General features: G+C 43.4%; 1 protein-coding gene across 1 annotated transcript in view; it reads right to left on the bottom strand.

The window, feature by feature from the left end:
- The window catches only part of LOC126092939 (TNF receptor-associated factor 6-like), a 103,527-nt gene extending 86,095 nt beyond the window's left edge, over window positions 1-17,432 (bottom strand). The window contains exon 1 of the mRNA XM_049908670.1: window positions 17,255-17,432. Within this exon, the coding sequence (XP_049764627.1) occupies window positions 17,255-17,432 (178 nt within the window). The remainder of the gene's footprint in view (window positions 1-17,254) is intronic.
- Between the last annotated feature and the right edge of the window lie 8,542 nt (window positions 17,433-25,974).

Raw genomic sequence — 25,974 nt, forward strand, 5'->3', positions numbered from 1 at the left:
CAGAGGGTTCAGCAAAGACCTTGACAATAATTTCCAATTATTCCACATCCAACAGTGCACGGAAAAACGAAGACACATATCTTCCCATGCAAGCCCTAACTTTACTTATTTTATTACAATGATCATTTCTTCCTATGTATGTCAGCAGAAACAAAATAATTTCACATTCGAAGGAAAAGATTGCTGATTGAAATTTTGTGAGAAGATCGTGTCACAACAAGAAACAGCTTTGTTTTAGTGACGTCCACCCCAAATCCTGTATCATGTCCATGAAATTCTCTCTCCTACTCCTCAATAATACAAAATGTGCTGCTGTTCTTCAAACTTTCTCAATGTACTCCGCTAATTCTATCTGGAAAGGCTCCCACATCGTGCAGTGGTACTCCAATAGGCAGCAAACAAGCATAGGCAGTCTCTTTAGTAGATCTGTTGCACCTTCTAAGTGTTCTGCCAACAAATCGCAGTCTTTGGTGCGCTTCCCCAAAATATTTTCTGTTTGATTTTTCTAATTTTAGTTCTTTGTAGTTGCAATTCCCAGATATCTAGTTGATTTTATGAACTTTAGTTTTGATTGATTTATCATGTAACTGAAGTTTAATGGATTCCCTTAAACACTCACGTGGATGGCCTTACACTTGTCATTTTTTAGGGTCAATTAACAATTTTTGCACCATATAGATTTCCTATCTAAATCATTCTGTAATTGGTTTTGATCTTTGGATTACTTTACTAGATGATAAATTACAGCATCATCTGCAACAACCTAAGATGACTGTTCAGATTGTGTCGTAAGGAACACCAGAGGGCCTGTAACACTACCTTGGGGAACACCGGAACTCACTCCTGTTTACCTCGCTGACTTTCCATAAATTACTAAGAACTGTGACCTTCTGACAGGAAATCATGAATCCAGTCATATAACAGACTATATTCCACATGCGTGTAATTTGATTACAAGCCACTAGTGATGTACAGTGTCAAAAGTCTTCTAGAAATCCAGAAATGCGGAATCAATTTGAAATCCCTTGTCGATAGCATTCAACATTTTATGTGAGTAAAGAGCTAACTGTGTTTCACAAGAATGATGTTGCCTAAATCCATGTTGACTGTGTGTCAATTGACTGTCCTCTTCTAGGTAATTTATAATGATTGAGCACAATATATGTCCTAAAATCCTGCCACATATTGATGTTAATGATATGGGCCTGTAATTTAGTGGGTTACTCCTACTACCTTTTTTGAATATTGGTGTGAACTGTGCATCTTTTCAGTCTTTTGGTACAGATCTTTCTAGAGCAAGCAGTTGTACATGACTGTTAAGTATGGAGCTATTGCATCAGCATACTCTGAAAGGAATGTAATTGGTATACAGTCTGGACCGGAAGACTTGCTTTTGTTAAGTTGCTTCACTGCTCCAAGGGTATCTACTTCTAAGTTACTCATATTGGCAATTGTTCTTGATTCGAATTCTGGAACATTTACTTTGTCTTCTTTGCTAAAGTAATTTCAGAAGGGTGTGTTTAGTAACTTTGCTTTGTCAGCACTGTCATCGATAATCTTTCCATCGTTATCGCACAGAGAAGGCATTGATTGTGTCTTTCTGCTAGCATACTTTACATATGACCAGAATATCTTTGGATTTTTTGCCATGTTTCAATACAAAGTTTCATTTGGTAAATGAGATGAGACATTATGGCAAAAATATCTCAGACATTATTTTATACTCAGTTGCCCCAAACTTTCCCCCAAGGAGCCAGTAACAACAGATTATTCCAGTGTGGCCGTGGGACTTACTCAGTGATCTATGACAAAGTGGACAAAGTTACTGCTGCTGGTGACAGGTCCAGAGTGATGTCGAAGTGGTATCCGATGCTGTGTCGGTCCGTGTAGTCCATGTCGATTTTGAGACAGTGATGCATACGGTACGTGCATACGGTACGTGCCACTGACGGGATACCAATTCGATTCTACACAGAGTACGCGAAAGAACTTGCCCCCCTTCTAACAGCCGTGTACCGCAAGTCTCTAGAGGAACGGAAGGTTCCAAATGATTGGAAAAGAGCACAGGTAGTCCCAGTCTTCAAGAAGGGTCGTCGAGCAGATGCGCAAAACTATAGACCTATATCTCTGACGTCGATCTGTTGTAGAATTTTAGAACATGTTTTTTGCTCGAATATCATGTCGTTTTTGGAAACTCAGAATCTACTATGTAGGAATCAACATGGATTCCGGAAACAGCGATCGTGTGAGACCCAACTCGCTTTATTTGTTCATGAGACCCAGAAAATATTAGATACAGGCTCCCAGGTAGATGCTATTTTTCTTGACTTCCGGAAGGCGTTCGATACAGTTCCGCACTGTCGCCTGATAAACAAAGTAAGAGCCTACGGAATATCAGACCAGCTGTGTGGCTGGATTGAAGAGTTTTTAGCAAACAGAACGCAGCATGTTGTTATCAACGGAGAGACGTCTACAGACGTTAAAGTAACCTCTGGTGTGCCACAGGGGAGTGTTATGGGACCATTGCTTTTCACAATATATATAAATGACCTAGTAGATAGTGTCGGAAGTTCCATGCGGCTTTTCGCGGATGATGCTGTAGTATACAGAGAAGTTACAGCATTAGAAAATTGTAGCGAAATGCAGGAAGATCTGCAGCGGATAGGCACTTGGTGCAGGGAGTGGCAACTGACCCTTAACATAGACAAATGTAATGTATTGCGAATACATAGAAAGAAGGATCCTTTATTGTATGATTATATGATAGCGGAACAAACACTGGTAGCAGTTACTTCTGTAAAATATCTGGGAGTATGCGTGCGGAACGATTTGAAGTGGAATGATCATATAAAATTAATTGTTGGTAAGGCGGGTACCAGGTTGAGATTCATTGGGAGAGTCCTTAGAAAATGTAGTCCATCAACAAAGGAGGTGGCTTACAAAACACTCGTTCGACCTATACTTGAGTATTGCTCATCAGTGTGGGATCCGTACCAGATCGGGTTGACGGAGGAGATAGAGAAGATTCAAAGAAGAGCGGCGCGTTTCGTCACAGGGTTATTTGGTAACCGTGATAGCGTTACGCAGATGTTTAACAAACTCAAGTGGCGGACTCTGCAAGAGAGGCGCTCTGCTTCGCGGTGTAGCTTGCTCGCCAGGTTTCGAGAGGGTGCGTTTCTGGATGAGGTATCGAATATATTGCTTCCCCCTACTTATACCTCCCGAGGAGATCACGAATGTAAAATTAGAGAGATTAGAGCGCGCACAGAGGCTTTCAGACAGTCGTTCTTCCCGCGAACCATACGCGACTGGAACAGGAAAGGGAGGTAATGACAGTGGCACGTAAAGTGCCCTCCGCCACACACCGTTGGGTGGCTTGCGGAGTATAAATGTAGATGTAGATGTAGATGTAGGTGTGTGAAGGTAGTATGGGAGTCAGAGGGGTCACCTTCACTAGGAAGCACTCGATGTCTGCATACACAATGAAGGGACATCACTCCTGGTGGTGAGCATTCATAAATTTTAAGATGTTATCCTCGGTAGGCATTTCCAAATGTACCGATCCTGGCTCAAGTAATCAATGAGGTGCCTTCCTAGCCACTCACTCTTGGTAAATGAGTTGAGACATCTATAACAAAAATACCTTGCACATTTTTACTTACTCATTGGGCAAAAAGTATGAGGACACGCATTTGATACACAAACGGTGTTGCATCTCGCTCTCAGAGAATAGGAACAAGTCTACATGTTTGGAGCACTGACTGGTTAATTTTGAAAAGTAGAGGGGCCCAACTACTTTATGTTCAACTTCTTTGGTTCTATAGTATACTTATGGTCTTCATATTTTGGCTTATGAACATCCAGTGTGTATACACAAACTGAATAATCAGGGTTTTGGCTCTTCAGTAGTGGTAGGTCCTGGAGTTTTAGGGTGAATGAGATGCCTTTGAAATTATAATGCTTGTGGTCATCAGATGTTTCATAAATTATAATGCTCATGGGCATCAGATGTTTCATATTTACTTCTGCACTGGGCATCTTTTGGGTAATTTCTATCACTAGGCAGAAGCAACCATGCGAAGCAATATACATCAAGATTCTGGACATTAATGTATGATTGTTTAGTGGCAATATCTTATGGAAGAAGGATGAAATTAGGCCCCATTAAGTGGATCATAGTCATGTGAGTGTATATCAAGGTGGAGTACATGATTGAGTGCCTTACCTGATCCTCTTTCCTGAATGCTGGAGAAATGACTGAGTATGACACTCTTGACAAAAGCTCTGAACCACTCTGCCAGTTCTCCCCCAAATTTGGATGATGCTCTCCTCATAGTCAGCACAACTGTTCTTTTTCAGAGAGAATGAGCTCACAGTATAGAGCTGTGTTACACTGAATAGTGGGATACCATGGGTCACTGACAATTTCAGATAGCATACTTTCCAAATTGCCTTGGCAGGAAACGAGCAGACTTGCAGGATGTCGCTAGTCCGCATTCAAGTTATCCGTGCAAGCTTTTGATATCCCGTCCCCAAAACAGGCAGCAACCACAGCATAGTCCAATGTGGTTCTGGGACTTACTTGGTGATCTTTAACAGAGTAGGCAGGGGTGGGTACTGCTGCTGCTGCCAGGTCAGAGCAGTGCTGAAGCAATGTCTGATACCACGAAGATAGTGAGACAATCCAGGGCATGGCTAAGTCCGGAAATGAGCTGATGTCGACAGCACACACCATGTTGATTATGACTTTTTTTTTTGACCAGATGGTGATGGCATCTGTGGGGGCAGCAAATACATTGTCAGTGAACCGGGTGAGGCCATGAGTGCATCATAGTTGGGTCAGGTTGTCAAGCAGTAGATACAGCCGCAAACCCATGCCTGCTTATGGCCTCCATCTCATCTGCAATGAAAGAAAAAAATATAAGTATCATGCATAATTGAAACAAAAAAGACATATCCAAGCATGTATAGTAGTTTGCTCAGCTCCTAAATTAGTGGCATTTGAATAAGTCCATGAGCCTCTCATCACATCACTATTTGCAGAAATGTATTGTAATATCATATCCTGCTGATCAATCACAATTTGATCACCGAGTGAGTCTAGAAACAAAGGTCCTTGTCGACTGTGAGATGCTCTCAACAGTACAGTTGCACTGGAAATGAGGTGATGTCATCAGATGATGATGGTGAACCGGACTGCAGTGGTTTTTGTAGGTGTGGCAAATACCTCATAGGTGAGCCAGCCTAAGGTGATGAATACCTCACCATCTTGACAGATTGTAGAGTACCTATTGTTGTAGGTACATCTCCAAGTGCACACACATCCATCACAACTGCAAATGAAGAAGAAGAAAAATAAATTAATCAGGAGGATGCAGCCATAACAAGCCCATTCAAACACGGAAAAAAATCATTTTAAATACGTACCCATAGGATTACTGGAGTAAAATCGAGGTAGCTTATTGGGCCCTGGTGAACCATCATTTCCATTATTGTGTTTCAACTCTGCTAATTCTGTCAGCACTATTGATGTTTCTGCTAGCAACCCTCAGACTGGAAGTAGCTGAAAACCACATTCCCTTGCTTATTTTAACCAGTGGGAAACTAGTATTCATATCTCTCATCACATGGTTTTAGGCACAATAGTGCCTGCTTGAGTCTTTGCGTAGGCAGCGATATCTCACATTGCTTCTCCAGTGTTATTAAATGTGCATGCACTGGCCTGCCACATGGGCCTCACTTCCACTGTTTAAAGACTAAGAAGAATTCACTGATGGACGCACTGAACAGACTCTGACATATTTTAGTAACAGACCTCTTGCAGCTGTGTGGAAGTTATCAATGTAAGCATCAGGCATCAATCAGTGTCTGTCTTCTCAGCTTTCACAATAATATAAGGGGTGATCAAGAAGTTTCTGTTTGAAGGCTGTACAGTCCAGAAACACTTGCCAGTCAGTCAAAATCACCATGAGCATTGAGTCAATTAATCCACTGACACACCAGGTTGACGATGCCTGTTTGGTAGAACTCCATGTCCTGCTGCATGCAGAAGTCGGCAACTGCCTCTTGCACATCCTTGTCTGACAGGAATTGTAGACCTTTCAAGACCTTTGTTAAGGGACTGAGGGCATAATAATTACATGACGATAGATCAGGACTGTAAGGTGGGAGCTCAAGTGTCTCCAACTTGATTTTGCATAACTTTTGCTTTACAACATTTGCAATATGAGAATGTGGGTTATAAACAAGGAGCAATGGTGGTGGGAGGTCTTCAGTGGCAGCTACATCCTGCAGTGGGTCCAGAATTACATCCGAAAGGTGGACACAAATGCATTAGGTATGAGACATTGCTAATGGTGGATCCACAATGCACTATATCCAGGAATATTATGAGGTGTGGATCCATCATGCACAACATCCTGGGATACTGTTTGAGGTGGATCCACCTGCGCAAACTCAGGGCCAATGGTACGAGTTGACCCATCTATGTAAATAATTGTTGGATATTGTTCGGTGTGGATCCACCCAACAATGATTTGGAGCAGTGTCCAAAAAGTGGATCCATCTGGTCAAAGTCCAGGACTATTGCCCAGGGTGGATCCACCTGCGCAGAGTCAAGGGTAACAGTTGGTGTAGATCCATTTGAGCAGTAATTCCTGAACAATGTTTGGTATTGATCTACTCATATATGATCTGGGTTAGTGTGCAGAAATGGATCCTCCTACAGTAGGTCTGGCACTGCTGTTGCTGCCCACCTCCTGCCCCACTATTGCATCCAGCTCGGATGGGGGAGGTACTGAGGAAGCCGTATGGGAAGCTGGCACATGAAATAGTGTAACTGAGTTATATGTGTGTGTTTACAGCAGAGTAACATCAACACATTTACACGCTACAACAACCCATGTATATAAGTAATAAGAGCATATATACATTTGTACATTTCCATATGAGATATGGAAAAAATATGGTAAATATGAAAAAGATGTCAAAAAACGGAAGAAAATGTGGAAAAGACAGTGACACACACAAACACAAACACAAAGAAACACACACATACACATTCACACACACAAATAGTGTAATTACACCCACAGTTATAGGTTATGACCAAAAATACTGTCATCTGGAGTCCTCACTCTTATATTGTTACTACCATTATGGGAAATCAGGAAAACGGGGTATGATGTGCGAGGCTCTAATGCACAATATTACCCATCATTCTATAATTTTAAGTATTAAATGTAGAAATTGATTGTGTAATGTCATGCTTATATAAAATAGCACAGAACGATTTATAAACTCTTCTCACACCACACTATTTACAAAAAACATTCACATTTTTATCATAATTTTTAAAAATACGTGTCAGAGACTAGTAACATCTCAGCTCCTCTATTTTAAGATAATGTGTGCCAGGCTGTAGGTGGGCTGTGTGTGATACCCCCCCCTTCCCCCCTCCCCCTCCCCCCTTTGTTACTGGATGGTCTGCAAGACTCTCATGAACCATCAATGGCAGAGTAAAATATTATTTTCACTACTTTCCATTACTGCTATTAATGCTGTATTATTGTGGAAGAGGTGCATGGCAGATTCTGAGCGATGGCATCCATACTGGCATATGCCTGAAAAAGGGGCACAACTAAAATGTGTCTGTTTTTCTTCTACTATAGTGTCCAATGTGTTGGTAGTGGTCTGCACAGAGTCTCAAAGCATCAGCAAATGCTGTGAGGGATGTCACAGAGTGCTGCAGAGAGCCCATTATTTGTCCTCGGAAAGCGAGTGCAGACGTGAAGGGGTTACAATGTGCTCGGTGCACGATATGGTGATCCCTCTTGTGGTGTTCGGGTGTGGTCGACTGGAACTTGATGGCAAGTAGGCGTGCCCTCACGCTCCCGTGTGCTACGACACTGAGCCACTGTCACAGTTGAATGTCACACAGAAATTAGAGCAGCCGTCCAAATGGAGGCCCACAATGAAGGCGTCAACGGAGGTGTCCAATCCCACCTGTCAGCTTTGACCCGTGACGTAAGGGTGTTGTGGTGTACGACGTCGTGACAGTGCGGAGCTTAGTTTGTGAGTGTGTTGTGTTTCTAGATGTCATCTTGTTGCGGTTGGTGGTGTCCTCTGGTGGTGTGTGAATGGTCCACGTGTTATGCAGTGCATTGGATTCATTTGGATGTCGGTGCTTGCAGTGTGCATTTTTCAGTTGTGACTGTTATAGAAGTACGGAAATTAGTTTCAGTGAGTTAAGAATTAAGTTTCAACTTTGTTTATGTTACTGTGGTGTCGTTTGATGTTATTGGTTTGCTGTTTGTCGCAGGGAAAGTCATTTAATTCAATTCGTGGCTTCTTTTGTTAGGTACGGATATGACTTCTAAGTTTAATAGGGCAGTTTCTGCAACTTTTTGGGCTTGTGGTGGAGACAGTGAAATGCGGCGTATGCAAGCAGAACATGTGAGTTGCGGGTTTGTTTTAGTTGTGTTTTTTTGTTTTTTGTTTCATCAGTTGTATTTGTGCTATATGTTGTTGTTCTGGTCTTCAGTCCTGAGACTGGTTTGATGCAGCTCTCCATGCTACCCTATCCTGTGCAAGCTTCTTCACCTCCCAGTACCTACTGCAACCTACATCCTTCTGAATCTGCTTAGTGTATTCATCTCTTGGTCTCCCTCTACGATTTTTACCCTCCACGCTGCCCTCCAATACTAAATTGGTGATCCCTTGATGCCTCAGAACATGTCCTACCAACCGATCCCTTCTTCTAGTCAAGTTGTGCCACAAACTTCTCTTCTCCACAATCCTATTCAGTATCTCCTCATTAGTTATGTGATCTACCCATCTAATCTTCAGCATTCTTCTGTAGCACCACATTTCAAAAGCTTCTATTCTCTTTTTGTCTAAACTATTTATCATCCATGTTTCACTTTCATACATGGCCGTACTCCATACAAATACTTTCAGAAATGACTTCCTGATACTTAAATCTATATTTGATGTTAACAAATTTCTCTTCTTCAGGAACGCTTTCCTTGCTATTGCCAGTCTACATTTTGTATCTTCTCTACTTCGACCATCATAAGTTATTTTGCTCCCCAAATAGCAAAACTCCTTTACTATTTTAAGTGTCTCATTTCCTAATCTAATTCCCTCAGCATCACCCGACTTAATTCGACTACATTCCATTATCCTCGTTTTGCTTCTGTTGATGTTCATCTTATATCCTCCTTTCAAGACACTATCCATTCCGTTCAACTGCTCTTCCAAGTCCTTTGCTGTCTCTGACAGAATTACAATGTCATCAGCAAACCTCAAAGTTTTTATTACTTCTCCATGGATTTTAATACCTACTTCGAATTTTTCTTTTGTTTCCTTCACTGTTTGCTCAATATAAAGATTGAATAACATCGGGGAGAGGCTACAACCCCGTCTCACTCCCTTCCCAACCACTGCTTCTCTTTCATGCCCCTCGACTCATAATTGCCATCTGGTTTCTGTACAAATTGTAAATAGCTTTTCGCTCCCTGTATTTTACCCCTGCCACCTTTAGAATTTGAAAGAGAGTGTTCCAGTCAACATTGTCAAAAAGCTTTCTCTAAGTCTACAAATGCTAGAAACGTAGGTTTGCCTTTCCTTAATCTTTCTTCTAAGATATGTCATAAAGTCAGTATTGCCTCACATGTACCATTATTTCTATGGAATCCAAACTGATCTTCCCCGATGTCGGCTTCTATCAGTTTTTCCATTCGTCTGTAAAGAATTCGTGTTAGTATTTTGCAGCTGTGACTTATTAAAATGATAGTTCGGTAATTTTCACATCTGTGAACACTTGCTTTCTTTGGGATTGGAATTAGTATACTCTTCTTGAAGTCTGAGGGTACTTTGCCTGTCTCATACATCTTGCTCACCAGATGGTAGAGTTTTGTCAGGACTGGCTCTCCCAAGGACGTCAGTAGTTCAAATGTAATGTTATCTACTCCCGGGGCCTTGTTTTGGCTCAGGTCTTTCAGAGCACTGTCAAACTCTTCACGCAGTATCGTATCTCCCATTTCCTCTTCATCTACATTCTCTTCCATTTCCATAATATTGTCCTAAAGTACATCGCCCTTGTATAGACCCTCTATATACTCCTTCCATCTTTCTGCTTTCCCTTCTTTGGTTAGAACTGGGTTGCCATCTGAGCTCTTGATATTCATACAAGTGGTTCTCTTTTCTCCAAAGGTCTCTTTAATTTTCCTGTAGGCAGTATCTATCTTACGCCTAGTGAGATAAGCCTCTACATCCTTACATTTGTGCTCTAGCCATCCCTGCTTAGCCATTTTGCACTTCCTGTCGATCTCATTTTTGAGACGTTTGTACTCCTTTTTGCCTGCTTCATTTACTGCATTTTTATATTTTCTCCTTTCATCAATTAAATTCAATATTTCTTCTGTTACCCAAGGATTTCTACTAGCCCTCGTCTTTTTACCCACTTCATCCTCTGCTGCCTTCACTACTTCATCCCTCAGAGCTACCCATTCTTCTTCTACTGTACTCCTTTCCCCCACTGCTGTCAATTGTTGTGCTATATAGGTCATGGGAAGTGAGCTATTCCAATTTGTGCTATATAGGTCATGGGAAGTGAGCTATTCCAATTTGTCGTCGTCGCTATGTGTTTTGGTATCGTGAGTTGCTGTTGACCCATATAGGTCAAGGGAAGTGCCCGATTCCAATTTTTGTTGTTTTAGGTGTTGGTTTTATGGTATCGATAGTTGCGGTGTGATTATAATTTTTGGTGAGTTGGTTTTTACTTTGTGGTACCGATAATTTCGGTTGAGCTACACAGGTGAAGGGAAGTGACCGACTCCTGTCGATATTCTAAGTGTAGCGGAATTTGGGGAGATTGTGGTGTTTTTATGTCGTCATTTTGTGTGGTTTGGGATCGTGGTGTGAGTCTATATGTGTTTATATTTAGTTTGTGTCTACCCAAAAAACCCTAATTTCCCGCGCTGGTCCTGTTAGTTTGATTATATTTTTGGAGGGAGATGTGTTTGTTGGTTTTATATGTATTTTCGTTTTTGTTGTCATGTTTATGTAATGACGTCATAGGCGCCATATTGGAGACGTTGAGAATGGTCGTTTCCGCCATATTGGTGACGGAATGGGTCAAAGCAGACGGGTGGAATCGGACGCTCCCGTAATCCCGAACACACAGATGCTGCGTAATAGTGTCGGATGGCATTATCAGTTCCTTAGAGAGTCTGAAAGAGCCTTAATTGACCCCTGCGATCTTGACACTGATCACTCAACATCTGACACTATCGACGGCCATGACACACCCTACCAGGCTCTGTAACACAACTAATGCATTGTGGCGCCGTTCTACATGTTACAGAGAATTGCAGCTCTAATCATTTACATAACCACTGACGGTATGTATGTATGTGTACAAAGTGACACTGACATACACCCACTTTTTCTTGGTCTTTCACACTTAATTAGGGTCTTTCATCTTTAACCATAGAAGTTGTGCATTTCAACGCCAAATGTTTGACAAATCAATTCTTTTATAAAGTACTCAAACGTTCGATGTTGTTTTATACATAGGAGTTCAATTCCTTACAGATTCAGGATTGGTTGTGCTTTACTGGTACTAACTATGCAAAAGAGAAACTGTAATAGAGAGAAACAGCTAAAACTATAAACTAGACAAGTATGGGGATTACATCTACATACATACTCCACAAGGCACGAGTACGTGTCAGAGGGTACTTTGTACAAATACACTCCTGGAAATGGAAAAAAGAACACATTGACACCGGTGTGTCAGACCCACCATACTTGCTCCGGACACTGCGAGAGGGCTGTACAAGCAATGATCACACGCACGGCACAGCGGACACACCAGGAACCGCGGTGTTGGCCGTCGAATGGCGCTAGCTGCGCAGCATTTGTGCACCGCCGCCGTCAGTGTCAGCCAGTTTGCCGTGGCATACGGAGCTCCATCGCAGTCTTTAACACTGGTAGCATGCCGCGACAGCGTGGACGTGAACCGTATGTGCAGTTGACGGACTTTGAGCGAGGGCGTATAGTGGGCATGCGGGAGGCCGGGTGGACGTACCGCCGAATTGCTCAACACGTGGGGCGTGAGGTCTCCACAGTACATCAATGTTGTCGCCAGTGGTCGGCGGAAGGTGCACGTGCCCGTCGACCTGGGACCGGACCGCAGCGACGCACGGATGCACGCCAAGACCGTAGGATCCTACGCAGTGCCGTAGGGGACCGCACCGCCACTTCCCAGCAAATTAGGGACACTGTTGCTCCTGGGGTATCGGCGAGGACCATTCGCAACCGTCTCCATGAAGCTGGGCTACGGTCCCGCACACCGTTAGGCCGTCTTCCGCTCACGCCCCAACATCGTGCAGCCCGCCTCCAGTGGTGTTGCGACAGGCGTGAATGGAGGGACAAATGGAGACGTGTCATCTTCAGCGATGAGAGTCGCTTCTGCCTTGGTGCCAATGATGGTCGTATGCGTGTTTGGCGCCGTGCAGGTGAGCGCCACAATCAGGACTGCATACGACTGAGGCACACAGAGCCAACACCCGGCATCATGGTGTGGGGAGCGATCTCCTACACTGGCCGTACACCACTGGTGATCGTCGAGGGGACACTGAATAGTGCACGGTACATCCAAACCGTCATCGAACCCATCGTTCTACCATTCCTAGACCGGCAAGGGAACTTGCTGTTCCAACAGGACAATGCACGTCCGCATGTATCCCGTGCCACCCAACGTGCTCTAGAAGGTGTAAGTCAACTACCCTGGCCAGCAAGATCTCCGGATCTGTCCCCCATTGAGCATGTTTGGGACTGGATGAAGCGTCGTCTCACGCGGTCTGCACGTCCAGCACGAACGCTGGTCCAACTGAAGCGCCAGGTGGAAATGGCATGGCAAGCCGTTCCACAGGACTACATCCAGCATCTCTACGATCGTCTCCATGGGAGAATAGCAGCCTGCATTGCTGCGAAAGGTGGATATACACTGTACTAGTGCCGACATTGTTCATGCTCTGTTGCCTGTGTCTATGTGCCTGTGGCTCTGTCAGTGTGATCATGTGATGTATGTGACCCCAGGAATGTGTCAATAAAGTTTCCCCTTCCTGGGACAATGAATTCACGGTGTTCTTATTTCAATTTCCAGGAGTGTACTATCGATTTCCTTTTCTATTCTACACGCATATCCAACGAGGGAAAAATAACTACTGGCTACGTGCCTCTGTAAGCACAATAATCTCTTTTACCTTATTCTCATGTTCCCCATGCGAGATATATGAAGACATGCTGAAAAGTAATATCTCCATATTTTTAATGAGAAAACTCTTAAAGCTTTTTTAAATAAAACAAACTTTATTAACAACCTGCATCATTATTCTTCACACCATTTCTCAGTGGACCCAACCTGAGGACCAACACATTTCTCCCAACGAGGGACCAGTGTGTTGATATTGTCACTGTAGAACGTCTGAATTTGTTGAAAGAGCCACAACCTCATCTCCTCTTTCACAGCTTCATCGCTATCTATCTACGTGAAGTGCTCGGCAGTGTTCTTTTAAGTTTCGGAAACAGATAAAAATCAGATGGGGCCAGGTCAGGACTGTGTGGAAGATGATCGATGATAGTGAACCCGAGACGTCAAATAGTTACAGATGACACTGTGCTTGTGTGTGGTCTGGCATTGTTATTCTGAAGGAGAAGGTGCCCCATGAGTGGATGAACTCTTACAGTTCATGCTTTCAGTTTTCTGAAGGTCTCGCAGTACGTTGCAGAGTTTATGGTTGAGCCTTGTGCCTTTAGGCAATAATTCCAAATGTGCCACATCTTGAACATGACATAACACTGTGAGCATGGGTTTGTCTGCTGATGGCATGGTATTGAACTTTTTTGGCATCGGTGATCCTTTCACAATATTGTTTGTGGATCCATCACCATCATGTTCAAAATGCAAAAGAAATTGCTGACAGATGTCCAGCCTCCTCTGTTCCACGTCAGGAGTGAGCTTTGAGGCACTCACATTGCACCCAGTTTTCTGTGCCAGATTTCTGAAATGGTGGCCTGTACCTGCTCTCATGAAATGAAACACTTAACTGAGAGCTGGGTCCGTGTTATCAAACGTTTTTCTCTGTTCCAATGAGCCTCGTTGGTTGACATACACTATGTGATCAAAAGTATCGGGACACCTGGATGAAAATGACTTACAAGTTCGTGGTGCCCTCCATCAGTAATGCTGGAATTCAACATGGTGTTGGCTCACCCTTAGCCTTGATGACAGCTTCCACTCTCGCAGGCATACGTTCAGTCAGGCGCTGGAAGGTTTCTTGGGTAATGGCAGCCCATTCTTCACGGAGTGCTGCACTGAGGAGAGGTATCGATGGCAGTCTGTGAGGCCTGGCACGAAGTCGGCGTTCCAAAAAGTCCCAAAGGTGTTCAGGTGAGGACTCTGTGCAGGACAGTCCGTTACAGGTATGTTATTGTCGTGTAACCACTCCGCCACAGGCCGTGCACTATGAACAGGTGTTCGATCGCGTTGAAAGATGAAATCGCCATCCCCAAATTGCTTTTCAACAGTGGGAAGCAAGAAAGTGCTTAAAAAACCAATGTAGGCCTGTGCTGTGATAGTGCCGCGCAAAACAACAAGGGGTGCACGCTCCCTCCATGAAAAGCACGACCACACCATAACACTGCCGCCTCAGAATTTTACTGTTGGCACTACACACGCTGGCAGATGACATTAACCGGTCATTCGTCATTCCCACACCCTGCCACCGTGTAACCAGATTGTGTACCGTGATTCGTCACTCCACACAACGTTTTTCTACTGTTCTATCGTCCAATGTTTACGCTCCTTACACCAAATGAGCCGTTGTATGGTATTTACTAGTGTGATGTGTGGCTTATGAGCAGCCGCATGACCATGAAATGAAAGTTTTCTCACCTCCCGCCTAACTGTCCTAGTACTTGCAGTGGATCCTGATGCAGTTTGGAATTCCTGTGTGATGGTCTGGATAGATGTCTCCCTATTACACATTACGACCCTTTTCAATTGTCGGTGGTCTCTCTGTCAGTCAACAGACGAGTTCGGCCTGTATGCTTTTGTGCTGTACGTGTCCCTTCAGGTTTCCACTTCACTATCACATCGGAAACAGTGGACCTAGGGATGTTTAGGAGTGTGGAAATCACTTGTACAGACGTATGACACAAGTGACACCCAATCACCTGACCACATTCGAAGTCTATGAGTTCCGCGGAACACTCCATTCTGCTCTGTCACGATGTATAATGACTGCTGAGGTTGCTGATATGGAGTATCTGGCAGTAGGTGGCAGCACAATGCACGTAATATAAAAAACGTGTGTTTTTGTTGGTGTCCGGATACTTTTGGTCACATAGTGTATGTGGTCGTCCACTCCGAGCTCTGTTAAATGCTTTGAGGTCAGCACCAGCTTTACCTTCATTACGAACACGAACAGCCCAGTTTCGCACGTTGCTGATGTCGATGCACCCATCACCGTACACAGCTTTTGCTCTTCTGTGGCTTTCAATTGGAGGCACAGTTTCTGTGGTTCGAAACTCGAACACAGCACGCTCTTTCTCACGCACCATCACAGTTACGTTACACACTGCCATGTTATGCACCACAGTTCGGAGACCCCAGCAGCAGAAGGTTGCACAACCTGGGTCAGCGAAACGGCAAAGTTGGTCAAGAGATATGCATGACATATAATACTTCCACTGATATTGAGAACAGAATAAAAAATTCGTAGGCATTACTTTTCAGCACCCCCTCAAACATCGAAGGTAGCATTTTGGTCCCACGGTCTTTCCTTCAGCACCCCCTCAAACATCGGAGGTAGCATTTTGGTCCCACGGTCTTTCCTGAACACAGATTCCCTGAATTTATTCAAACAGGATTTTGAGATAACTACTCAGTCTTTCTTCTCAGGATTCCTTTAAAGATCTTTTGAATTTATTCACAGCCCTTGCAACAAATCTGAAGTCTTAATGTTAATTTTACACGATTTTCTCACTTCATATCGCTCCAAATACGATACGACGTGCAGAGCAATTCCACTGTAAAATTAGAAACGATGTAATATAGAGTGGTTTCTCGCTCAACAATCATCCACAGCTGTGAGACCGTGACCTGCACTGCCCGCCCATACGCAGATGTTGCACAGACCTCCACCCCTCTCGAGTTAAACAGTCCCCACTAATACTGGAATACCACGAACTCCATCACACTTTCTGCGTCAGTGTGCCCTTCCCCTCCCCACTCCTGTGCCAGCCGATAAAAGTTCGCAGACGTTCCGAAACACCCAGTATACCTGTCCCTACCTGGCGTATCGCGCGAAGCAGACTCGCAACGCTCCACCGTGTCCGCTACACTCGGGAACTGGCGCCGAGCCTCTGTCACCGTGTCCTGCCCTCTTTTATGTCTCCGTACACCCCGTGTCCTTCCTGGAGTAATTCTCACCACTTTCCTGTCGCAGACTGTGTGATATCCGGCTGTCCTCCCAACTGTGGCCTACCCTACTTTTTCTGTTCCAAATAAAGGCTGCAGCCTACCCTTTTCCTCTATAACTGCGGCCCTAGCACCTACATCCCACCTCTCGACCATTTCCAGTACGTGTCACTCGTCGTTTCTCTCGTCACATTCTCGTCAGCATCGAAATGCCTCTCCTAGAAAATACCGTCACGAGTCCACGGTATCTCCAGCCGCAAACTCTTCCAAGATTACACGCGTCACCTCTTTTTTATTCCCGACGTGCAGGGTTACGTGCAGCACCTACAGGGTTTCAGAAGACCGCTGCACGAAAACTACGAGACATAAAGAGAAATGACACAGGTCAGCAGATTGTCGGCAAGTTTCGATTCGTAATCGCACCGCGGCACACGTGCGGAGCACTACGTAGCAGGTGTACCGGGACGTAGCGTACAGTGGAACAGTATGCGCGTCTTCGAATTTACTAAATGTGAATCCACTGAGCCAGTTCGGCGATTTTCTACCGAGTACCGGGTAAAAGCTGCAATGGAGAAAAGAAGCCGCGAGTGCTACGACACATTCCGAGAGACCGGCGCAAAGAAACGGGGCGGCTCGAACAGTCACTAGAGAAGGTGGAGCACGCGTAGTAATCGTTCGTAAAGGGCTCGGAGAAATTGTCTCGCGAATCGAAACTCTCGGAAGTGCTCTGTCTGTGTGTACGCCGCGCCGCGCAGCACTCACCGGCGCCGCAGGAGGCGTTGAGGGCGCGCGTGACGGTGGCGCTGGCCGTGGCCACGGCGCCCTCGCTGGTCACCACGCAGAGGGCGTGCTGCGTCTCCGTGCCGGGGGCTGGCGCGCCGCGGCCCACCGCCGCCGCGGCCAGCGCGCTCGCCACCACCAGCAGCCGCCTCGCGGCCATCGCCGACTACCGGCCCTGCTCTGCTCTGCTCTGCTCCAGCCACGCCGGGCCCCAAATAAACGCACCCCACTTCCGGCAGCGCGGCGCGGCGCGGCGCGCCTCTCCAGGGGCTAATTCTGGCAGCGCGGCCGCCAGCTGCTCACCCGACACACACACACACACACACACACAGGCAGCTCAGTCACCGTCCCCTGTGAGTGTGTCTCGGCGCCGCCAAGCCGGCGCCAAGTCTGACAGAGGGAAACCCGTTTGAGGTCGCCCTCTGACACAGTCCAAACTGGGCAGGACGATAAAAGTAGGCTTTCCCGGCGTAATAAGTCTCGAAAGTCTCTTCGGGTTTCCTGCCGGATCCTAAAATCAAACCCGAAGAGACTTTCAGGATGATAAAAGGGTGAAAACAAAGAGTCGGCTTAGGTGTCGACACGGACAGCTTTCGAGAAGATGACGGTCGACATTTCTATGCGACTTCGCCGGGGTACTCGCGCAGCGTTGAACCTTCACTGCGCGACAACGACGGTGGTGGTGTCGACGACAGCACCACTAAAGCAGAATTACTAAACACTGTTTTCCGAAATTCCTTCACAATAGAAGACGAAGCAAATACTCCAGAACTCGAATCGAGAGCAACTACCGACACGAGTAATTTAGAAGTAGATACCCTCGGTGTAGTGAAACAGCTTCAAACACTTACCAAAGACAATACTTCCATCGCAGATTGCGTACCGGTCAGGTTCCTTTCAGAGTATGCTCATACAATAGCTCCGTACATAGCACTCGTATACAACTTCTCGCTCGTACAAAGATCTGTACCCAGAGGCTGGAACGTTGCACAAGTCACACCAGTACCCAAAAAAGTAAATAGGAGTAATCCGATGAATTAAAGACTCGCATCACTAACGTCGATTTGCAGTAGGATTTTGGAACGTATACTGAGCTCCAACATTATGAATTATTTTAGTACTTTCAACATCGCAGTCCAGTCAGCAATCGTGATAATCTAATATATAAGAAACTATCAGCCTCAATTGCGGTAATGAAACCGACCTTTACCTAGGTTTCAGCGCAAGTAATTGAGCCTTGTTCGGAAGATAAACCTGATTCTATAACATGTCTTCGGGGGCACGGTCTAGAAATAAAATGTGACTACCCTATTCAGGCTGTTTTGGTTTTATTTCTAGACCGTCCCCTCCTAGACATATTATAGAATCAGGTTTATCTTCCGAACAAGGCTCAATTACTTGCGCTGAAACCTAGGTAAAGGCTGCTTTCATTACCGCAATCGAGGCTGACAGTTCCTTCTATACTATGAATCGTATCGAACAAAATGATTTATTGAGACACAGCCAATACCCATTCAGAATATATCGTTCTTCTGAAACACAAATAGCTCTTTATTCTCACGAAGTAGTGAGTGCTATCGACAGGGGATGTCAAATTGATTCCACATTTTTAGATTTACCCACGGCTTTCGAATACGTTTCTCACAAGCGTCTTCTAATCAAATTTACTGCCTATGCAGTATCATCACAGTTCTGTGATGGGATTCGTGATATCCCGTTAGAAAGGTCACAGCTCGCAGCAACTGAGTAAATCGAGCAATCGAGTAAAAAACAAGTAATATCTGGCATTCCCCAAGGACGTTTTATTGGCCCTCTGTTGTCCCTGACGTATAGAAGCTATTTAGGAGACAATCTCAGAGTCCTCTTAGATTGTTTGGAGATGATGCTCTCATTTACCGTTATGTAAGTCACCAGATGGTCAAAACCAATTACAAAATGATTTAGAGAAGATACCTGTATGATGCAAGAAGTGGCAGTTGACTCTAAAATCATGAAAAGTGTGACGTCATCCTCATGAGCACTGAAAAGAATCGGCTAAATTTCAGCTACATGACAAATCACCTTAATCTATAGGCTGTAAATTCAACTAAATACCTAAGAATTACGGCTGCGAGCAACTTAAATTGGAAAGAACACTTAGAAAATGTTGTGGGGAAGGTGAACCAAAGACGGCGTTTTATTGGCAGAACACCTATAAGATGTAACAGATCTACTAAAGAGACTGCCAACACTACGCTTGTACGTCGTCTTTCCAGTGCTGCTGCACGTCGTGGGATCCCTACCAGATTGGACGACGGAGTACGTCGAGAAAGTTCAAAGAAGGGCAGCACGTTTTGCATTATCGAGAAATATGGGAGAGAGCGACACAGACGTGATACAGGATTTGGGGTGGAAATCATCAAAACAGACGACGCGTTTCTCGTTGCGGTGGGATCATCTCACGAAATTTCAGTCATCAGCTTCCTCCTCGGAGTGCGAAAATATTTTGTTTGCGCTCACCTACATAGGAAGAAATGATCATTATAATAAAATAAGTGAAATCAGAATTCGCACGGAAAAATTTAAGTGTTGGTTTCTCTCACGCGGTGTTCGAGAGCGAAACGGTAAAGAAGTAGCTTATAGTTTAAGGTGGTTCAATGAACCTTCTTCAACGCACTTAATTGTGAATTGGAGAATAATCATTTAGATGCAGACGGTAGCACAGTGGCTAAGAGCAAAGTTCGAAAATTTTGCCCCTCGTATTCATATCCAATCTTATGTTTTTTCTTTTGTTATCACGGAACTATTTTGTACGAGATCGTGAAATACACTGTAATTAAATGCAGAAGAAATAAAGATTTCAGATTTTATTAAAAATCGATTTTATCATCGCAGTTGACACGGAGAACTGCTACCAACAGTTTTCGTTTGTTCAAAATGCCTCTGAGCACTATGGGACTTAACATCTGAGGTCATCAGTCCCCTAGAACTTAGAACTACTTAAACCTAACTAACCTAAGGACATCACATACACCCATGCCCGAGGCAGGATTCGAACCAGCGGTCGCGCGGTTCCAGACTGAAGCGCCTAGAACCGCTCGGCCACAACGCCCGGCCTTTTCGTTTGTCTCCAACAAGTTAGTGGCAACTTTGGTTCTCGAGTCCATTAATGGAACGACACAAGATTGCGTACGCAATAGCCACAAAATCCGGAAAACTCACAAAAGGACCTATCATCAGTTTCTGGGCAAAGTTTTGCAGAATTACGCAAAAATGGAGCTGTTTCTCGTCATTATTGACTCGTGGGGCGGGAAAACGAGCCCTCTCTATACAGTCGGATGTTTGGCGATGAAATTGGAACACCGACATGTTCATTAAAAGTAATACCGCCAAAGTGTACGCCATTGCGTAAACACTGCGACGTGTGCCTTTTTTTAAAAAAATTCTTTATTCATTCGTGTGCCTTTACTGAAGGGTAAAAAATCCATTGCCGACCCCTGTGGCCGAGCGGTTCTAGGCGCTTCAGTCCGGAACCGCGCGACTACTACGGTCGCGGGTTCGAATCCTTCCTCGGGCATGGATGTATGTGATATCCTTAGGTTAGTTAGGTTTAAGTAGTTTTAAGTTCTGGGGGACTGATGACCTCAGATGTTAAGTCTCATAGTGCTCAGAGCCATTTGAACCATTTTTTGAAAAATCCATTCGCACAGCTAAGGGAAATCACAAGTAGGAGAGGTACAGACCTCTATCCATTGTCAACTGCCTCCTGCCCGCAACCACAGGTCAGCGCAGCCGAATGCCATGCGATGGACCCGGGTTCGCTTCCCGGCGGGGTTGGATATACTTCCTCCACACGGGGACCGGCTGCCGTGTAGTCCTCATCATCGTTTCATCCTCATCGACACGTAAGTCATCCAAGTAGCGTCAACTGAACAGCTTTCCCAAGGCGGCCGGTCTGCCTGACGAGGGGCCCTAACCACAAGCACGTTTCATCCCACTTGCAAGCTCCAGCTTTCGAGAGAAGCCCGGTACTGCAGAATTATCCCCAGATCGTCGGGTCTTTTTCCTCCTGATATTCACGCACAAAAATGCGATTCTGGTACATATGCCTCTGCATGTTGCCCTTGGTGCTACGCATTTTTATACTTTGGAAGTTTGTACGAACACATGAAGCAGAAAAGTAAAAGATAAATGCACAGCAGAAATTGAAATACTAGAATTTTCAGTCACTGTTAATTATATAAGGCTATATAACATTTCTGATGATACAAACTATTTTTAAGAAGATTTGAAATGTTTATTTCTTTTGTTAATAATTACATTTTATTTTGGGAGTCGCAAAAATTATTGATTAGACGTACTTCCGCTGCAACAAAATAAGACGAAACATGACACTGGGACGCGAAATCGGAAAAAATCCTAGCCACTGCGCTACCAACTTGACTGGTTTTACACCGAGGGAGGTGGCGCAGTGGGTACCGCGCTGGGCTCGCAACCGGGAGCACCACGGTTCAGACCCGTGTCCGGCCAGTCTCACATACGTCTTCTGTGATTTCTCTGAATGGCTTCAGGCAAATGCCGCTATGGTTCCTTTGAATGGGCACGGTCGACTTCCTTCCTCATCCTGCCGTAATCGGAGCTTGTGCTCCGTCTCCAATGACCTCGTTGTCGATGGGACGCTAAAAGCTAACCTCTCTCTTTCTCAACTGGTTTTATGTTGCTGGCGAGCACTGATAAAGTCGCGTCGAAAGGCTGACATCACTTTCTGGAAAACTACTGAGTGTTGGAACTTAAGCCAAGCTAGATGACTATTTTCACCCTTTTTACACCATACTAATTTTTTACTGCAGCAGAGAGTGTGTTATCTATGGCGGGTTCCGACTGTAAGTAATTTAGATGTGAAATTTGTGTTAAAATTAATCATTCGTCATTGTTAAAGTAACGGCAGCCCAGAAATTTCCCGAACACTTTGTTAACAGTAACTGTAAATGTGGTGTGGCGTTGTTTGCAGTCATATCCCGCGGGGCTGGTTCAATAACCTAATAACAATAATAATAATAATATTTATTCAACATCGAATAATCAAATACAATCCCTAGAAATAATACAGTTTCAGGAAATCATACAGATTATTCTTCTGAATACGTCAGTTTATAAATTATAAACTAAAGATTTGTTTGTATTAATAAATTTTACATTTTGATGCGTTTTACATTTGGTAGTACACAATCAAAATATTACAAATACTGTTGTTATCAGCATTATATTAGTTGTCGGTTACTTAAAACTGTGAGCTTGACATACTTATGAAGCACTTTTCATACAGATATAATACTCGTCTAGGGAATAAAAAGGGTTTTCAATTACAATTCTGTTTAGCTGATCTTTTAATTTGTTAGTAGGAAGGGTTGTAAGACTTTTTGGTTGGGCATTGGTTAGCTTCAGCCCAGCATCAAGTGCATTTTTTTCATATAAAGCTGTTCTGTGGCTATTTACATGGTATCTGAACTTTTGCCTTGTATCGTACTGGTGCAGGTCACAGTTGAAATTTGGATTTATTGTTTTCACAAGTAATATAACTTTCAATATGTATACACCTATAATGGTAAGCACACCTAATTTTGGGAACAGATTCCGACATGATTCTCGAGGTTTGGCACCACAAATAATTCTGATAACTTTTTTCTGTAGTATTAATAATGTGCTTAGGTTGGCTTCAGTTGTTGCACCACCCCATATTTCTACAGCATAGTTTAAATTTGATGAGATTAGGACACGATAAGCAGTTTTTACTACACACATGACCTTACAATATTTACTAATCATATTTATAGCAAACACATTCTTCGACAGCTTACGTGCTGAGGAATTGATATGCATGTCCCATTTGAGGCTGTCCTGTATTGTAATTCCCAAGAACTTTGTCAATTTTTCCTTATTTACAATATCATTTCCTATGAATAATTTCATGTCAAATTCTATTTCTTTCCTTGTGTGAAATTCCATCATTGCAGTCTTTGAAGCACTTACATTTAGATGGCTTTCATTAAAATACTTGACTATTTCATTAGTTACACTGTTGCACAGCACCTCCAGACTCTCATAGTCTTTGTGTTTACACATTATTGATGTGTCATCTGCAGACAATATTTTTGTACAGTTAGGAGGACAATACTGTATATCATTAACATAAATCAAGAAAAGGAGGAGTCCCAAGACAGAACCTTGAGGCACTCCATATTTGATATCAGTAATTTTAGATTTGTAAGACCCACTGTTTGTTTTAAGCAAGACAAATTGTTTTCTATTGCTCATATACGATTTTATTAGCTCATAGCCAGCTCCTCTGATACCCAGGTTCTACAGCTTGTCAAGTAATATGGTGAAGTTGACACAATCAAAAGCTTTTTCTAGATTAAGGAACACTCCAGTTACATACTCCTTGTTCTCTATGGCCATTATTATTTTGTCTATTAATTGTGCTACTGCTACTGAAATTGACTTGTTTTTCATAAAGCGATTCTGATTTTCAAATATTAAATTGTGTTGACTCAGGAATGTCATTAGTCTAGTATAAATAACTTTCTCAACTACCTTAGAAAAAGCAGGTAAGATTGAGATGGGGCGGTAGTTTTCAATTTTAGATTTATTACCTTTCTTGTTAATCGGGGTTACTTGTGTTATTTTTAGACTATCTGGGAAACAACCTGATGCAATTATATCATTTACTGCTGTGGCCATGGCATCAGATATGTTGTCTATGCATCTTTTCAGTGTACTGATAGACAATCCATCTTAGCCTACTGATTTTGCATTTTTTAATAATATTGCTATGTTTTTGACTTACTTGCTATTGGTTGGGGCCAAGTATATGCTTTGTTTGATTGGAATGCCCTTATATCTATGCTGAAGATCCTTAAAATGGTCATTGACAGATTTTCCAACAGAAGAAAAGTACTCATTAAAAACATTTGCAATCTGACATTGACATTTCATGATATGCCCTTTATAGTTTATAGTAAAATCACTTGTTGATCTGTCCTTACAATCCGTAAAGCTATTTATTACTTTTCAAACAGCTAAACCAGTGTTAGTAGAGTTTCTTAACATATTTACTTTTAGTTTCTAGCAGAAGATCTTTATAGTAATCCTGATAGTTCTTAAATTCTACCTTTAGTCTATTATTATTGTTATTATTTATCATTGCATATTGGAAAAGTCTAAGTTTCTCTCTTGCTGTTTTTACTTCATGATTTATCCAGTTATTTTTTGTATCTTTTTGCAGTCATTTACTGTAAAGGTCATTTCTGGGCATGAGACATTGAAGCAATAATAAAATTCTGATGAAAAATCACTGAAAGTAATGTTGTTTTTTTTCACCCCATTGTAAGCTTTTTAGTAAACTGTTTAAATCTTTAACGTTGTCGTCATTGGTGATTCTTTTTGTTACATATTGTTTCTCTTTTCTATTGACATGAAGATTTTCAGCTTCTATCAATAACTGTATTGCGTGGTGGTCAGAAATGGCAAGCTTCAGAACTGATGCACTGAATGTACAAAAAAAAAAAATTCAAATGGCTCTGAGCGCTATGGGACTTAACATCTGTGGTCATCAGTCCCCTAGAACGTAGAACTACTTAAACCTAACTAACCTAAGAACATCACACACATCCATGCCCGAGGCAGGATTCGAACCTGCGACCGTAGCAGTCGCGCGGTACCGGACTGCGCGCCTAGAACCGCTAGACCACCACGGCCGGCCACTGAATGTACAGTGGGACATGTTAGTTATAATGTTGTCAATGCATGATTTTACACTATTGACCTCTCTAGTGGGCACGTTTATCTGAAATATTAAGGTAAATTGAGCTAGTATTAGCATCAGTTTTTTTAGATACAGAGTCATTGAACAGCAAGTCAATGTTTATATATCCAGTTAGTCTTATGTTAACCCAGCCATTTTTATTGCAGTGTTTACTGTCAATGTCAACAAGCAGGTCATTAAGAACATCAAAGAAACTATCTAGGCTACCAGATGGAGGTTTGTATAGGCCTACAATAATTGAGTTCTCTTTCCCCCACTTATAATTAATTGCTGCTAGTTCTGTTACAACCTCAATGCTGAAAGCACTTACATCTATTACACTATAATTACTACCACTGGCTGCAAAGATAGCTGCCCCACCACCACGTTTCTCTTTTCTACTGAAGGCAGAGAAGAAGGAAGATCATGGAGAGAGGCTTACATACACTAATTAGCTCATCTGTGTACCAGTGTTCACTTATAACTAAAACATCAGGGTTATCAATTGCTGCAATGGTATCCAACTCGTTGTGCTTATTGCCAAGACTTTGAAAGTTCTGCTGAATTAATTTGAAAGTGAGTTTGGATTGTTGAACACGCACGGGCCAGACGATCCATTTGTTGTGGTTACCCTCCCACTCCGGTATCCTCTAGAATGATGAAGTTGATGCATTAGCCAAACAAGTGGCTACCTTAGGCACCGTCCTGGATCTGCACCTTCCTTATACAGACTACTTATGTGAAGTCAAGGATCACGCAAGACAACAATGGCAGGAAATGTTGAACGTTTCTCAACAGACAAAAGGCGGTTATTACGCAGTGCTACAACCTCGGATTCCTTCACAGCCGTGGTTCATGAGGACACATCTGGACCGATCCACGATTTCTACTATCATAAGACTCCACTTCAATCATGCCT

The sequence above is a fragment of the Schistocerca cancellata genome, chromosome 7 (assembly GCF_023864275.1).
Source record: "Schistocerca cancellata isolate TAMUIC-IGC-003103 chromosome 7, iqSchCanc2.1, whole genome shotgun sequence".
In the NCBI taxonomy this organism is placed as follows: Eukaryota; Metazoa; Arthropoda; class Insecta; order Orthoptera; family Acrididae; genus Schistocerca; species Schistocerca cancellata.